This window comes from Aythya ferina (genome assembly GCF_964211825.1).
Source record: "Aythya ferina genome assembly, chromosome: 4".
NCBI lineage: Eukaryota > Metazoa > Chordata > Aves > Anseriformes > Anatidae > Aythya > Aythya ferina.
Genome location: NC_140300.1, coordinates 27,997,704 through 28,014,167, shown reverse-complemented (window position 1 = coordinate 28,014,167; position 16,464 = coordinate 27,997,704). Strand labels below are relative to the sequence as shown.

Genomic DNA, 16,464 nt, shown 5'->3' with positions numbered 1-16,464 from the left:
GGGATGGACAGATGAGTTCTGAGGAAAGAAGAGAGAGAGAAATGAAGGAAATCAGCAATTTTAGCTGTGTTTTACAAGCTGAGTAGATTGGAGCTGCTTTCAGGTGTTCTAGATTTACATATCCCTTCAATGAGTTGTATCCACCAAGGTGGCAGTGTGGTACGTCTGGAAATCCTATCAGCTACTTAAAAACAGTTTAGTGTAGAAGGAGGTTGGCTGAAGATAGGAATTGCAGAGTTGGCAACGTTTTTTGAAATTTTTGTGGATGGACTCTTGGAGCAAGTCCAGCTTCAAATGTAAGGCGATCTCCAAGTCATTCGTAAACAAAGTGGGATTTTCTCCTTTTGCTGTAGACATCTCATACTTGGGTTTACAGGTGGCCAATTATGTGTTCTTATACCATCTTCAAGGCAGACTTGCATCTTTTATTCTTTCTTTATGTAGAAGGAAAGTGGAAAGTGCATGTTTCGTGTCATTTTCCTTTGCATGTGAAAGAACATCATTGCTGTCACAAACTTTCATGAGTGACACCAGCAAGTAAGCTATTCAGAACAGTTTGTTGCAAGCATTCTAAAATCCTTTTTTTTTTTCTTCAAAGAAGAATTGCAAGTTTTGAAAACAGCATAACAGAGGGAGTCAAAGAGCAGAGTGATCATTCACATAATCAACTAGAACATAAAACTGTGAAACTGCTCAGCTCTTTCCACGGGGGACAAAACCTGAGTTGTATATCTACGCAAGGTATTTGGGTTTCTGAGGTCAAACCTGGAGAAGGCAGGCAAAGCACTGTTTAGAATTTCACCTAGTGTAAAGGCTTTGTGCTATATGTAGTTTACGTCTCCTTTAATCCATTGCATCCATAAATGCATACCATAGCTATATGGTTTCTGAAGATGGAATGTGTGCGTCCTGTGCAGTTTACTGATGCTGTCAGTATTGACTTTAGGGCAGTATTTGCTTGGTGTTGCCTGCTGTGGGCATTCTGTAGGTGGATGCAAGTTTTGGCAACAGCCTTAACCCTTCCAGCTAGCTGCATTTCCCAAAGCAGAGAGATTGCATGTAAACAGTAGGTGGAGCTGTCTTTTGCTGGGAGGCCATTTAAATAAAGAGGCATTAAAATACTTTGGCATAATAAAAATACTGGTATTTAAAGAAATTTATTTAAAGAGTTAAGTTTGTTTTTCAAAAGCTCTTTGGAAGACAGTTTAGAAGATTGTTTTAATAGCCTTCTGGTGAGATTTACACGTTGTGCTAAATTCAAGTGAATTGTAAATACAGGGAAGGGATTACTTATGCTCAGCTCTTTAAGTAAGTGACTGCAAGGAGTTCCGCTCTGTGGCAGCAGCCTGGTTTGCAGTACAGCAGAAAGGTTGCTGGTTTTTCCATTCCTCTGCTTCCCATTCCCTCCTTCATAGGTCTGATGCATATCTTAATCATCTTCTGAATGTGGCAGTCCATGAATCTCCTGTTGAAAGCTTTGCTATTAGCATAGTATTTGGCAGCAATAAAAACTTTGCTATAAATGTTCTTCTGTGGTTTTAGAAACACCCTTGCTCTTCTATTTGAAAGGAGCACAGTAAACCGTGGTCAAGCCTGAATTCCTTTATTGTCTCTCTTTACTGGCATGGAGACTGATGAAAGTCAAAACAGTAGTATAGTAACAGAAACAAAGTGCTGTGTGCTGTTACACGGGGCCTTGTTAATAGAAGAAAAGCCTTTTCATCTCTTTCCATTTGAACTGTACAAATACGGTTTTAAAAACTAAACTCACTACAAAATGAGCAAAACCTCCGAGTCCATGAGATAAAGAAGAGTACTATAACTTTCAAATGGGCTGGTATATGTATGGAGTGAACTGAATGGTGAAACTTCTTTGGGTAGAAATGGGAAGATCCTGAATTTTTTATTGGAAATATGAAATAACATTTTGAGTTAGATAAATACCTCAAAATGGATAGGAAATTGCAGGGGAGTACCTTATCTTAAAACATAAAACATACAAAGAATATCAAATGTGCAGTTCTTAAAAAAAAAATAAATAAATATATATATATATATATAAAATTTAAATTGCGCTTGACTGTAATGGTATCTGTTATTTATTGTTGACAAGATCAATATAACAATATTCAAGATTCAGTACCATCAATTCCTGGACTAAACTCTAGGGATGAAAGCTACCAGTGAAGAAAATAATAAGAGCCATAATAAAGTAGAGAGGTACGTTGATATCTTTCAGATAAATCATCAGGTCTGATCTCAGATATCCAACATCCACCCCGGCCAACCGTTAGGCCGGTGCTGTGGAACAGACAAGGAGCGAGGCAATGCCAGCCTTGGGTTTGAGGCCTTCATGCAGGACAAGGCGGATGAGTATTGCAGGGCTCAACGCGGTCTGTGGGGTGTTCAAATCCCTTCTGCAGCATGTCTCTGGCTAAGTAATAGGTACCTGGATAACTGCTGGCCTTGTCAGTGTTTGGGAGGCCTCTCTCAAGGCATCTTCATGGGATGGGAGAGTTCCTTTACCAACCTTACTGAGTTGGGCCTGGTTTAGCCTGCAGAATTCTTGCCGGGTCCTGCCATGCTGCTCCAAGGACGTGCTGGTGTCCTCAGGGCTTACCCCAGGGAAAGGTGAGGCTGTTCCTCTCAGACCTGAGTAAATTAGTCTCCTTTTTGTCTAACAAAAGTAATGGAAGCTCTGCAATGTGGGACTATCTAGCCAAGCAGATTTGATTTCCAGCCTGCTGCAATACTGAGTTCCTGATTTCTCCCTGTAGTGCAACTCTTAGTCTTGACCTAAAGCAAATGTTCCTAATTTCAGTGATGGTCAATGGAGCAGATGTTTTGTTGCATCATTCACCCCTGCAGGCAGGAAGGCTTTTTGCTTCTTAGAGTGCTAAATTTTTTTTTTTTTTTTTAAGAGTTTGAAGTGTTTCTGAAAGTTTTAGATCTGTTTGGGGGGGCTTCCCTGTAGGCCTTTCCATTCCCAGGGGACAACCACCCTTTGAGTACAGTGGGGGAGTACAGTATCTGTCCCTGGTAACTCTTGATGAAACAGCCTTTCTGAATAGACTCCACCACGTAAAGACCTGTTGAAAGAAGTTGATGTTATGGCTGTTCCACCTTGCACTGTTGCACTAGGGTGAAGCTCACAGTTTCAACCCCACTGAGTGATCAGTGTTCACCTTGCTAAGTAGATCCCGTCTTCTGATAGTCATCTGGTTTTGCCAGTGTAGAGCAAAGATGTTGCACCAAGTACCAGATGTGCAAGTTTTTGTTTGTTTGTTTGTTTTAAGTAACTAAACTTTTCAAGTCATCTCTGTAACTCGTTAGATGTGACAAAAAGGATGAAGATATTCCTGCCAAGGCAGTTCTGTTTTTGAGGACGTGACCAAATAGCTGAGATGTAGAGATGCTCGGAAACAAAGCAGATTGTTTTTCATCAATAAGTGACTCTGCATTGGTGTGTACTGCTGCTTAGAAGCATCACCAGCTGGGGAGCACTATCTGCACTAAACGTTACGCTTCTTTCAAAGCTGGATGCTGCATTTAGGAAAATAATGTACAAGTTCCTTCTTTCAGTCTCACCTTCCAATTCACAGAATTGCTTTGTCCTGTCAAGGATGCTATTGCTAAAAGGAGAAAATAAGCATTCTTTAGAATAACTGGAATTATGCAAGGTGTGATGTTCCTTCTGGCTGTTGACTACATTTGTGCTGATGTCACCAAGGACGTGGTTTGCTTCCATGGGATCAAGGGTGTACTGCCGATTCACATTCAGCTTGGCAGACTCATTCGTCATGAACTTCACTGGGATTTACATCACTGATCTGCTGCTGGGCTATCCCAAATGGAAAAAAAAAAAAAAAAAAAAAAAAAAAACCAACAAACAAACAAAAAAGAAAAATGAAATAAAGGCTGAAAAGAACGGTCTTTATGATCAGTGCAGAACAGTACCCTGAATGCAGCAGAAGGCTTATTTAGTGTCCGTAAGCATCCATGATGTGTGTTCTTAGTGAGTGCTACTGTTTTTACAGATGAAATGAGAACTGAAAACTTGTGTCCCAAATGTTGAAATATTGTGCTAGTAAATAACATTTTAATCCTCCTTTTTATACTTGTGCTCAAACACTGGAAATAAGTAAAAATGAGAGGCTATCTAACACTCGGTTACCAAAGCTTGCTGTTGTTTGCATTTATTTGTTCAAGAGCTTGAGAATCAAAGAACTATATTGCCATGTTGAGACACAGACTGTGACTCCTTAATACCAATGAATTTAAAAGTGAAGTAATACTGAGGATGGAGCAGCTCATTATGTTTCATGAAGAAGAAGAAAAATCTAAAGCAATAAATGGGGCTGTAGGTAGGTGGAGGTTCTTACCCAGCTCTGTTGATCTCAGAGCTGCTTAGACAATTGAGATGGTTCTTTTTTCTTTAACAACTTGCCAGTTTCTTTCTTTCTGTCTCTCACCTTTCTGACTTCCTTCCTTTAACTAGTCTCTCAGGAGGTTATGTTCCTGTATGATTTGGGGAAAACACAGCTTCTCATCTACCTGTTGCTTGTGCATTTTTTGGTGCATCCTTAATGTCAGAGGATTGGTTTGATCCATAGAGTGCAGGGTTTTTTCAACATTAAAATACGTCTTACTGAGGAGAGAAGAGGAAAAAAATGATAGAACATCTATGGCATTTACACATCCTATCTGGAAGAGTACCTAAAATACCTTATTGTCATCTTCATTGTTGATACAAAACAAATGGGGAATGTGGAACCCTGCTGGGTTCTCCAAATACAACAGTTACACCTTATGGAAATGGTTTTGGAAGTGGTCCCTGGAGTTTTTAAATCCTGCCCCCTGGCTAAAGGATGCATTTCTAATTTAGAGGAGACTGAGACAGATAATGTGAAGACTTTTTCATTTTAAAAATGAAGTAAATCTTAACCAAAACAGGTTGGCAGAGATGTTTTAGTTCAGCATTGAAATTACTTGGAATAATATTCAGAAAAAAAAAAAAATAAAAGCATCGTAAAGGATCATATGCTTCCTTTTACTGAAGTAAGTTTATGTGAAGGCAAAATTTGCCTCTCAATATTTTAAGGTATTCCTTGCAGGTGGTGGTAGGTGGCTTTTTGCTCTTCTTTAGACAATTAGGAGTTGTTCTGAGTGTTGTGGTGTTTAGTTGAAAGTGGCGATTTTTTGTTTGTTTGTTTGTTTTGTGTTTTGTTTAGTGACTACTGTGTTACGTGAATTTATCTTAAAAGGAAAAAGAAAAGAGTAATATTGATAGTTACCACATTTATTTGAAGTTAAATGAAAATGTTCGAGCTGACTCTGAAGTATCAACTATCCTATCTTACCCTAAGCTCTTGTTGTATACTTCATATTTTATTCTGTGACTTAATATTATTTAAGAAAAAAACAGTTCCTAGGTTAAGTTTGTTTATGAAGTTTCAGTAAGGGTGTTTTTGTCCCTTACTGTAGTCTTGTCTTGGTTTAATGAATAACCTACTGTATGCTGTATAGTCTCTTGTGGTGTAAAATGGGTAACGGGTCATGCCCTAATAAAATTGTAAAGAGTGTCATATTTGTGCCTTATACCTCATTTGCTTTGCTATGAAACAGTTAGCAGATGGAAGTGAAGCACAAAACCCTGTGCAGTGATGTGAAACAGAAATATGCTGGTAGTATGTTATCTTTGATTAAATTACAGTTGGCACATGGATGCAGAACTATTTGGCTAACCCTAGTGTTACTTTTTATGAAGGGAATGTGGTGACAGTGGTCTTTCTATGTGTCTGGAATTGTTGGATAAAGTTTATTTTAAAATTTAAATTAAAATCTTTGTTACAGACAGTAAACCGAAACACTTGCATTTGACTTGTAGCCAGGTCTCCTTTCATGTCTGGTTGTGATTAGAGTTGAAGATAATTATTAAAAATTTAAAAGAAAACAGAACTGTGTTGCTCTTGCAACAGTTCTGCAAATATAGTATTTCATTATTTATATTCTTTGTTAATGTAATACTGCAAGGCTTATATAAACCTCAGTGCGAAGTCTTTTTGTCTTAATGAAAGTACTGTGAAAAGGGACTTCAATGTGGTCTTTCTCTAGAGCATTTACATGATGTGCACAACAGGAGTAAACATTAATGTACAGATAAACATCCGTGAAGTTTTGAAACAGGGTTTTAACATAAATGCACATCATTATTTATTTTTTAGGCTATATATCTTTAAATTGTAAGGAAATGACTTTGTGTATTAAAAAGCTTATGAGCGTAGATAGCATTTACTTGTAAATGTGTCCAGTTTATTTTCGGCATGTTTAATGGATTATCACAAATGTGAAACTCCATTCATAATACAGCCACATTCTACAACAACTCTCATCAAAGGTTTTTAAATGACTGATTTTAAGAACTTTATGACCATGGCTCATTATGTAACTTCCTAAGATCACTTTTTAAATATACATTTTGAGATATTGCAGTGAGATCACATGATTGCCTTTGAGAATAATTTAGATTGTTCATTGATCTAATTAACATTTGAGTTTTAAAATAGAAAAGAATGTGGGAGAGTAAGTTTAATTGTAGTTGCATAAGCTGTGAGTTACGGGTCTTTGAATTAGAAACAAGTGTTAATCCTTTTAAGTGAATTGACTTTTAAATAGATAAAACTACAGTACTTCTTAAGTGTCTGGAATCTGTAGTGAGCAACAGCATTTCTAACATTAGTCTAAACTTTTACATCAAACAAACCAAATTGCTTAGGGAAGGTTGAATGGCTTCTTTCAGTTTTTGATTGCCATTACTAATTAGTACATATACAGCTAGAAACAAACTGATATATATGTATGTATTTATTCTATGTCTATATATAAAGGTGCAGATAAAACACAACAGTTATAAGGTACTGATTAATGATGCCATTTCTTGAAAAGAAGCAATTGAATTGCGATCTTCTGTTCTCTGCTAAGATTTATTCAAAAGTTTTGTTTAGGTGAACACCTGAGATTTCTTTTATTCACTAAGCTTTTTTTTTTTTTTGGCTTCTATTATATTTTCTTAGTCTTGAAAAGAATTATCTAGATAGGCAGCAAAAAGAACAAGATGTTTACATTTGTTCAGACAGCTATATCAAATGCAATAGAACTGTGACGTTAATGGTTATACAATCTCTAAATTACTTAGAAAACATTGAAAATAACTGTGATTTCTGTGATAACAGAAAAGAGGAATTAAGCTTTACTATTTGACTCAAACATAAATGAAGAACGCAACAAGTTAGGAAATGTTAATGTGACAAAAACTTTGTGGTAAGTTTTTTGCTTTAAATTAAAACTTACTGCACAGTGGATAAGCTGCTTTGTGTATCTGAAAATATAATGCTGAACTAATAGTTTAGTATGTTACCAAATGCTTTGGAAATTATGGGTTTAAATTTCATCATCTACACGATAGTATTTACAGTTTAAAAAAATCCACGTACTTGTAGACCATATGTTTGTGATGATCAAGAAATTGTTAAACAGGAGGAGGTCCTATAGGACTCTTTGAACCTGTACGAGAACCCAAAACACTCTTTCAGTCCAAGAAATAGAAATTTATTCTAATTGCTGGTATTTATATCTGTGGGGAAACAGACTGGTTGGAAATAAGATACAGCTTGCTGTACATGTGTTCCATGATATCTTAATTTAATAGGGTGTGTCAGCTATAATGCTATAATGACTGTGTTCTTCATCAGCAAAATCAATCCTGGATATAGGATTGGGAGATGCCAGTTCCAGCATGTGCTTGGCATGCAGCAAAGCCATGTGGAACCTGCATTTTGCTGGAGCTCTGTGGCAGTTGTGGATATCAGCACTAAGTACTTTGTCTCGTGCATCTTTTGAGATGGCAGAAAGGACTTGAGAATTTATGCTAAGAATGGAGCTGTCTAGTCAAAAAGGGAGTTTTCTGGGGGTCAAACTTGAAGAAAATAGCTGAAAACTATGTAGAGCTATATGAGCAAAGCACCACTGAGAACAGCCCATGCTGAAGGATTTAAACCAAAAATACAGCGTGTACTGGTGTGCTTGCAGTTCTTTTAAGTGTCTGACTTGAAGTGGAACATGGCAATATAGTAAAACTGGGTGGTTTGCTGAGTGTTTTTTTTCCAGCATAATTTAGCCTTATGATTCAGTCTCACAAAGGATGACTAGTTACACAAGAGACATGGCGAATTACATATGTACATATTCATACATCATCTTGTTTTCCATGCATATTTATTTGCTTACTGCCCAAAGTGATTGTTACGGTATTCTCAGCTGCAGAAATCTTCCAGAGATCATCAGAGAAATAATCAGTCCTGTGAATAACGTACCAAAGAAGAAGAACGACCTCCCTCTCACTGGAACAGCGAGCCAAGAACACGATGAAGTTCTCAGTGTCTGAAAGCATATGTCTTAGTGCTAAATGAGGACACGTACAAGCCACCTGAAATCCTTTGGGCATAGTATTTTAAGACAAATAAGTCATTTAATTTCAGTGAGAAGTTGAAAGCGTCCAGATGATTCAGCCAAATTTCCAGATTTCAAGTCACTTTATGGTTGCAGTGAACTACTGTTTTCAAGGATTACTGTTTTTCATGGCTGGTGACCTTCTGGCTGGCACTTGGCCGAGGGCTTTGTGTTACTAAACATGGTGGAAAAGGTGAAGAATAAGGTAATGCAGCATGACCATGACGAATACTTAGTCAAGATTAAGAAATGGCTTTGAGAAAATCTGGAATGCCAGTACTTAACTGAGTGTTATGCCAGCACTTGAAAGTTTAATATAGGCAGCTACCCCTAAGATGCTTAATTCTGGAAGGTTTTACCTACTTATTCATACAGTTCTGAGATTTGTTTTGGTGCTTAGGAGGGCAACTGGGAAATACTGTAGTCAGCAGATAGAAATGGTTATGTTTTGTTTATAGTGTGTTAAGTCAGAAGAGGATACTGAATGGTAGAGTATGTTTAAAAAAAAAAAAAAAAAGTAATAATGGGTTCAAATTGCTGTGCATTTAAACTATGAATGACTAAAATGCAAAATTCTTAATTCATTTCAAGACACCCAAGTTGTCAGTCGTGTTTGTCCAGTCATTCTGAATGTGCTGGGAAACTGGAAACCCTAGATAATCTAGGAATCGTAAAACGTAACATGGGCCCATACCCAGCCATCTGCATTTAGGTATTGAGAACTGAACACGGTTATTATTAGAGTGCTTTAATTATATTTCTCCCAATTAACTGATTGCTTTTTGTTTTATGTAAAATTTTTGAAAACAGTGTCAGAACTGATGGTTGTTTCCTGTCAACAGTGACAGTGATGGCAGCAGCTTCCACTACCACAGTGCTGTGTGTGTGTGTATGTGAGGGGTGAAGTGGGTTTCTGGTCCCATGCCTCCTTCAGCTTAGTGACATGAAGAATATGAGATCTTCAGTTTATGACCCAGGCACCCTCACCTCATATTCCCATACACTCTGGCCTCACAAATCCACACTGCAACTTCCCACTCCAACCCTTTCTTCCCCATCCAGGAATTCACTTTCTGCTTCTATGTCCTCAAACGCCCTGGCTTTACATGACTTCAGATGTGTGACAGGCAGGAGGCCTTGCCTCCCTGAAGGACCTTCACTCTGCTGCTCCTGCAGTTGTGAAAGAAAGAAGGCAACAGGTGACCATCAACCAGAGCAGAAGGGTTTGTGTTTGTGGGAGATGAGCATATGCTATTAGAAATAAGCCTGTCACATCTGCTTTCGGCCTGCTCTAAGGTTTTAGTGTTCTTCGGGTCCGGAGCCTTCCTTTGGAGAAGTCAGCCAGACCGTATCCCATCATGGCCTATCTTTGTCTCTCCGAAGAAGGAGGGAGTAGGTGGTGCTCTTCTCTTCTTTATTAGCAATTCAAGGACTGGGTGACTTTTGAAATTAACTAACCAAAGACCTAAATTATTTTCATGGTATTTGCTGTTAAAGAGTGATATTGAAATTCATGAAGAAGTAAAAAAAACATGTTGTGTTAATAAGAATAACATCTGGAAATTACACCAATGTGGAGCCATGAGGGGCGTCATCTGTCCTACTAAATTGCTCTCAGTTTGCAAAATATCCAGCTCCCTTGGCAGCACTGTTGCCCAATTGGCCTCATGGATTCTGAGATCTTTCTGCATTCCTCAGGAGTATCCGGCATTGGATATGAACAGGGGCAAGCTACCAGGAAGGACAGATCTATATTCTTAAAATTACAGATAAAGAAAACAATTTATTTGGAATTTTTCAGCCTTTAAAAAGTCTAGTCTGTGAATGTATGCGTTCCAAGATAATTTCTTATTCGGGGCTCTGTCAAGTGAAAAATGGACCTCAGCAGTAGTGCTCCAGCCAGTGAAGCTCGAGCAGCGTTCTCGCATGAAATTGAACTAAGTTTAAAGCTATGCGTATTTGGCGGTTCCTGGAGTCTTGGAAAAGCATCCACTTATTTATTCAATTGGTCACAAAATGTACTTTCCTCTTTACTTGTTTTCTTGTCCCTGTGGAGATAATTAACTAAGTGTTAGATGAAGAAATAAGGGCTGTATGTTTGGAACAGCGCGTTGATATTTCTGACCTTTGCTCTTTAGACACCTCATTCATGCATAAATCTTTATGTTAAAAAAAATACTTTGGGATTCTGAATTTTAAAAATTTACTAGTAAATCTATCTTGAAAAATAATTATTGTTTGAAGTGATGCCTGCATTATACTACATATGCTGCAGCATTAATTTAAGGTGGAAAAACATCATAGTGTCGAGTTGTGTCTTGATGTCTACATATGCCGTTTGTCTGGTTAACATTTGGTTTAACTTTTGAGGTGAAAGTCTGTCTCTCCCACTCAGGCTCCTTTTACTACTGAAAAACAGACTTCTGACAGATCTTTAATATGGTAAATTGCTGGTAATTTCTGCCTCAGTATGTCCAACTTAAACGATCAGCTGTGCTAGTAGTAGAACTGCTACTTCCCTACTACACATCATCATTTGTGCGTGTGGTATTAACTGTGCATTTTCTATGTGGTATAACCATTGCATATGCTAGTTTTCACTGTTGCTCCCTTCATAATTAACAAAAAAAATAAATTGTGTTGACTGTTATTTTTTTCTTAATATAGGGTACCACTTCTGTAATTTAAAAACTTGGCAAACTGCTCTGTAGTTCTTTTGGGATCTGCCCTAAATCTTGCAAGTTGGAGGTGGAATTCAATGTCTGCATGTCCCTGTATGTTTGCAAATCAACTACCTTAGGAGTGAAGGTTTGAAGGGGACCATTTGTACTGAACTCAGTCTTACGAGCATTTATGCAGCTGCTCGTTATACACCTGTCAAGCCCTGCCTTAGAAAAAGCTAAATTTGTTTGCCTCCACTCTTGTCTCCAGCACTGGAAGATCGATTGATTCAGCAATATGTTTCTTAATGTCTCGTGCAAATATATTCATGCATTATTTGTACCCATTGATTTTATTACCAGAGTTGACCCTTAATGTAACCATTTTTCATACTTTGTTTTTTTCAACGAGGAAGCCTAGACATTATTAATCTCTTGTGTCATCTCAGGTTTTTACTTCCAATTTACAGCAGACTACAACTCCTAGCCTCAAAATGCATAATCTTGTACTTTGAACTGTTAGATTTTATCCCACGAAACTGTTAAGATTTTCATCCCATGTATGTTTTTCCAATGCTAAAAGTAATCCAGCTGTCCCTTCTGTTTTTCTCTGTGTTAGTAATGTTTCACAGCCTTGTGACAGCACCAGATTTGGCACCGTTTGGTACCCAAATCTGCACTATGTGTACACTTGTGCCCACACAGTATGGTTTTACCAAGCTCCAGTTAAAATCTTTTCTTTTTGTATGCCTGTTACCTTGCCATCTACTTCTGGAAGTTTCTTAGGTATATTACAATACTTCTAATCCTAATCTTTCCTCTGTTAAGTATGTTTATTTCCTATGTTAAATATGTTTTTTAGTTAATACTAAGCTAAATCTATGTGAGTTGTAATTAATTTGTTCTGTCTAGAAAACAGGTTACATATCAGTTTGACATGGTATTCTTTGATAAATGTACTTTATCCTATTTTCCTCTAGAATGTAATGTGGTTTTGTTTTTTTTTTTGAATGTTTGTCCTGAAGTTTTTCATACTGCTGTCATCAGACTAGTAAGGTAGCTATTTTTCACCATTTCTTAAATACAAATATTTTTGTTTTCTGATCTACTTGATGTGGTAGGTTTAGTAGGAGTCTTACCACTGGCTATTTGTTTTATGTGCAACTTGTTTCAGAACTTGCTTTGCTTTACCTGATTTAAACTGCTTTTTATTAGTTCTAATATGGTAACCTTGCTGAAATGACCTCATCGTCATTGGTCATTTCCCACTGCACTGTGGCGTGAAACCCAGGGCAGAATAGTTGACTTATTTCCTGGGTCATGTCTTGATCATTGCATACTTCCAACAGACAACAAACATTCATTCCCTTTCTTCTTTCATCTATCTGTATAACTTTCATGGTTTATCAAATTTCCTTTACAAGCTCTAAACAAGCCTGGCTTCTTTCCCTGTGTTTCCTAGTGCCTAAATCTAATCTTATAGGACTTCCTTTGTTTCTTTCATTGTTTTAATTTGAATTAATTTGGTTTAAACTCAGTTAAAACTATACCATGATAACTTCCTAGATTTTTTCTTCTTTAAATGGTTTCTTCATATACAAGCCCCGCTGATCTTCATGGGTAAATCTAAAACAGTCCCAGTGACTATTTATAGAGAAAATCTGATTTTTGCACCCAGTAGTGTTTGGGTGACCACTTTCATTTGCCTTTGTTTTTTGTTTTTTTGTTGTTTTTTTTCTGTATCTTGGAATTTCATGTTCCTGATTGAGACAGTTTTCGTGAATTCAACATTATCCCAGAAATCCCTGTATGTAGTGATGTGCAACCCTGGTAATACTGTAATTACAGAAATTACTATAATACCCTGATAGAATTGTTTTTGCCATCCTTTCCCAAGTGACACAATTAGATTCTATTCTATCCCTGTTACCTCTCTTTTTTATCCTCAGTTTATCAGATCTCTAATGTGCAGAGCTGCCTCAGCACGCTCACTTGCAGTGTTTCCTGGTGAGAACTGGCTCTTCAGTAGTGAGGCTGGTGCCTAGTCCATCGTGTTTCTGTGACATCCAGGCTTCCTTCCTCCTGTAACATCCAGTTTCATTCCCTACGCTATTTTAATGGTAAAGGTTACTTCTTAGGCAGTATGGAATCTTGGTGTTTGTGCAAGAAAGGTTATCAGTACTTTTAAATCCCGTAGGGAAGGTTGAGGTCATACTTCTCTTTCTTCCCACAATTTGGAATTAAAAGATGACCAACTACAGCGTAACACGGTCCTCATGAGTCAGACCCCTGTGCCCACGCAGAGATTTGGACTCTGTGTAGGTGTAGGGTCGTGGAGTATGACCACAACGGAGCATGAAGGGGAGGTGGGAGCAAGATAAGGCAGCCTTGCTGCAGTCCCTTCTGCCTGTAGTTGCCATCTCCTGCGTCTGAATCTCTGCATTTGCTTTAGGAGAACAAAGGAAGAGTTGGTACATGAAGATGTAGTTGTCATCTGTCTCCTTTTGATTTCGTAGGAGTTGTGTACTACATAGCAAGACAAAAGGACTTGAAGCAGCAGAGGGGCTGGTTGGGGTGGGATTAGATTAAATTTAGTCTGGTTTTGGCTTTGTGCTGAAATCTCCCCCTGTGAGCAAGCAGCAGGGAAGGTGGTGAGGATTTAGGCCTCAGAAGAAGTAATTTATTTGCTGAGTACCACCAATGACTTTCTTAAATTCCTTTCCTCATCTACTGGAATAGTTATATGCATCAAACAGCTGTCCAGGGAGATTTCTGTGTAGAAATTGGCTGGAGCTTTTGAACCCTGGATCTGAGCAGTTCCATGGATATTGTAAATATTACAAATGAGATGCTGGACTCTTCGATGCCAGCAAGCTTTGTTAATGACTTACTAAGGTCAGGATTTCACTTACATTTACATGTGTTGGACCTTCTCTTGGTGGTACTCCGAGGGTGGGAAAGTATTTCAGTGTTTATCTAAAATGGTGCTGAGCTGATCCTAGGCTGATCCAGCGATGCATCTGGATTCACTTTCGCAAGGAACAACATGGAACAAAACTCCCAAAATTATTTTGAAAAATTGAAATCAGCAGTCTTGAAACATTTTCACTGTTGTGTATGAGGCAACTTCATGTTTTCTCAATTGAAGCAAGTTATCAGTTTTTGAATATGCTGCTATATATCATGAATGCTAAAGGTAATAATGCAGTCATTATCAAAGGTATGCTGCAAGGCCTCATGGGCTGACATTTTCAAATCACCATGTAAATCTGCCTGACACAGCTTTAAAAGAAATAAAACAAGACTGAAAGCTCCAGTGTTTAGTCTAAAAACACACATGGCAGTGGTTGCTATTTTAGCCTATGCGGACTAACCGTAGAAGCCTTTTGTCAGCTCTCGGGCCCACTGAGCGGTGTCAGCTTGATTTGTGTGTTAATTTGCTGACTTTTCGGTTTGATGCTCTCCGTTAAAATTCACATAAAGACCTTGTGTGTTTTTGTTTTATTTAGCAGCTTTCCCTAATCTAAATGCTCCTCCAAAGGCTGCCTGTGGTATCACTGAAGCTAAGAGAAAGTGCTTTCAGCATCAGTTCGCTGCTGGAGTCATTCATTCCCCACTTACATGATTCTGAAAGGATGATGGCAGATGGAGATGTTTGTAAACTGATGAAATAACCAAATGCACAGAAGAAACACAGTAAATGTGTTTCTTCTTACGAGATTTTTCCTTTATGGAAAAATACCAAATAAAATGATCAGAGTGGTGTAAGGCATGAAACACCTAGCATCAGTTCAGCCTAGTGCCTTCCTGGCACCGAAGCTTGTTCTGTTTAAGGATTCTCGTCACTCCGTCTCATGTGTCCCTGCTCTTTAGCTCTGGTTTACTTGAGGAAGATGACTTGTTACTGGCGGAGGCTGCCAGAAACCAGGAAACAGCCCTGGCCTGGACTGTGGTCTAGACTTGCTATTAGGATGGTGTTTTGACACTGTTTTTCCTTGTGTGTTGATGGTGTGTGATCACCTACCATGATTTTCCTAGTTTAGATGAAACGTTACAGACTTTTCTCTTTGAGCCTGAGCTCACAGGGGCATTAGTGTCCCCTTCTCCCTGGAACAGGTGAAATGTCTCTTCTAAAATACAAATTGAACAGCTCAGATGATATTTTAATGTTAGATGACATTTTAATGTTAGATGGAGTAACTGCTGATCCTGTAGTGTTTCTGTGGCCTGAATGACACCCCTTATGTGCTTTTGTTAAGGAGAGATTCACAGCCCAATGTAGGGGTACAGGAATTTCTCTTCAGATAATGGGTGAAATCAGGATTCATTTACTGCATCTGATAAGCCACAATTTGTGTATGAAGCATTCTGACCTATTTCTGCCATCTAAAGCTCCCAGTGAATGCAACGAGCCCAGGATGTGGCCCATAATGGAGAAAGCCTCTAAAGTTCTCTATAACTGATTCTCTACTGCTTAAAAATCTAGGTTCACATGAGGCTTTACAGTATTTGCTACCACTAAATGCTGTGTCTTGTTTTCCTGTCCGCAGGTAGAGTCACCCCAGAACAACTCAGCTCATACATCCAGCTTTTCAAAAATAATCTCAAAGCTTTGGAGAACCATTGTGGTCTTCTACAGCTTGTGCTGGCCACAGTCCAGACTTTGAAACACCCCCAGATTTCCAAGTGGGACAACTTCCTAGCCTTTGAGAGATTACTTCTGCAAGTAAGTACTATGTCAACTATTTTTTTTTTTTTACTTGAGTAAAAACGTTATATTTTTATAAAATTCCCATTGAATTCTCTAGGTTGTATTTTTTTTTATGAAGTTTGTAGGATGTCCTGTTAAAAAGCTGTTCTTTATTGTTAAAATGAAAAAGGAATGGGAACTTACACAGTTAACCTTTATAGTTTTATCTAGGAGCAATTCTAGAAACAAAAGGCTAAACATTAAAGGGCAAGTACATAAACAATCCGAATTGGGTGATGGTTTTACATCTATATGAAATTTAAAGATTATACAAATTTTAGCACTGAGTAGGATGATGATGATAATTACTATCTGCCTGAAGACACATCTTGAAGGTAATATGTCAAATCAAATGCAGAGAAGACTGTTTATTACTATGTGAGTGTAAAGCTTGTGTAATTTACTAAGCCGATGTAAACACAGTAGCAAATTCCATGCACATGAGAGTGAGATTTCTTTTGCTCACAGACATCATCTCCTCTCTGTTTCTCCCACTACTGCGTTTTTTATGGCATCCTGTTGGTGGCCACAGCAATATTGACATAG

The 16,464-nt window shown here is 38.0% G+C and overlaps 1 protein-coding gene across 1 annotated transcript in view; it reads left to right on the top strand.

Moving 5' to 3' along the window:
* SCFD2 (sec1 family domain containing 2) overlaps positions 1-16,464 on the top strand; it is a 189,555-nt gene that overhangs the window by 37,568 nt on the left and 135,523 nt on the right. Inside the window, exon 4 of the mRNA XM_084517660.1 lies at positions 15,719-15,894. Within this exon, the coding sequence (XP_084373786.1) occupies positions 15,719-15,894 (176 nt within the window). The remainder of the gene's footprint in view (positions 1-15,718; positions 15,895-16,464) is intronic.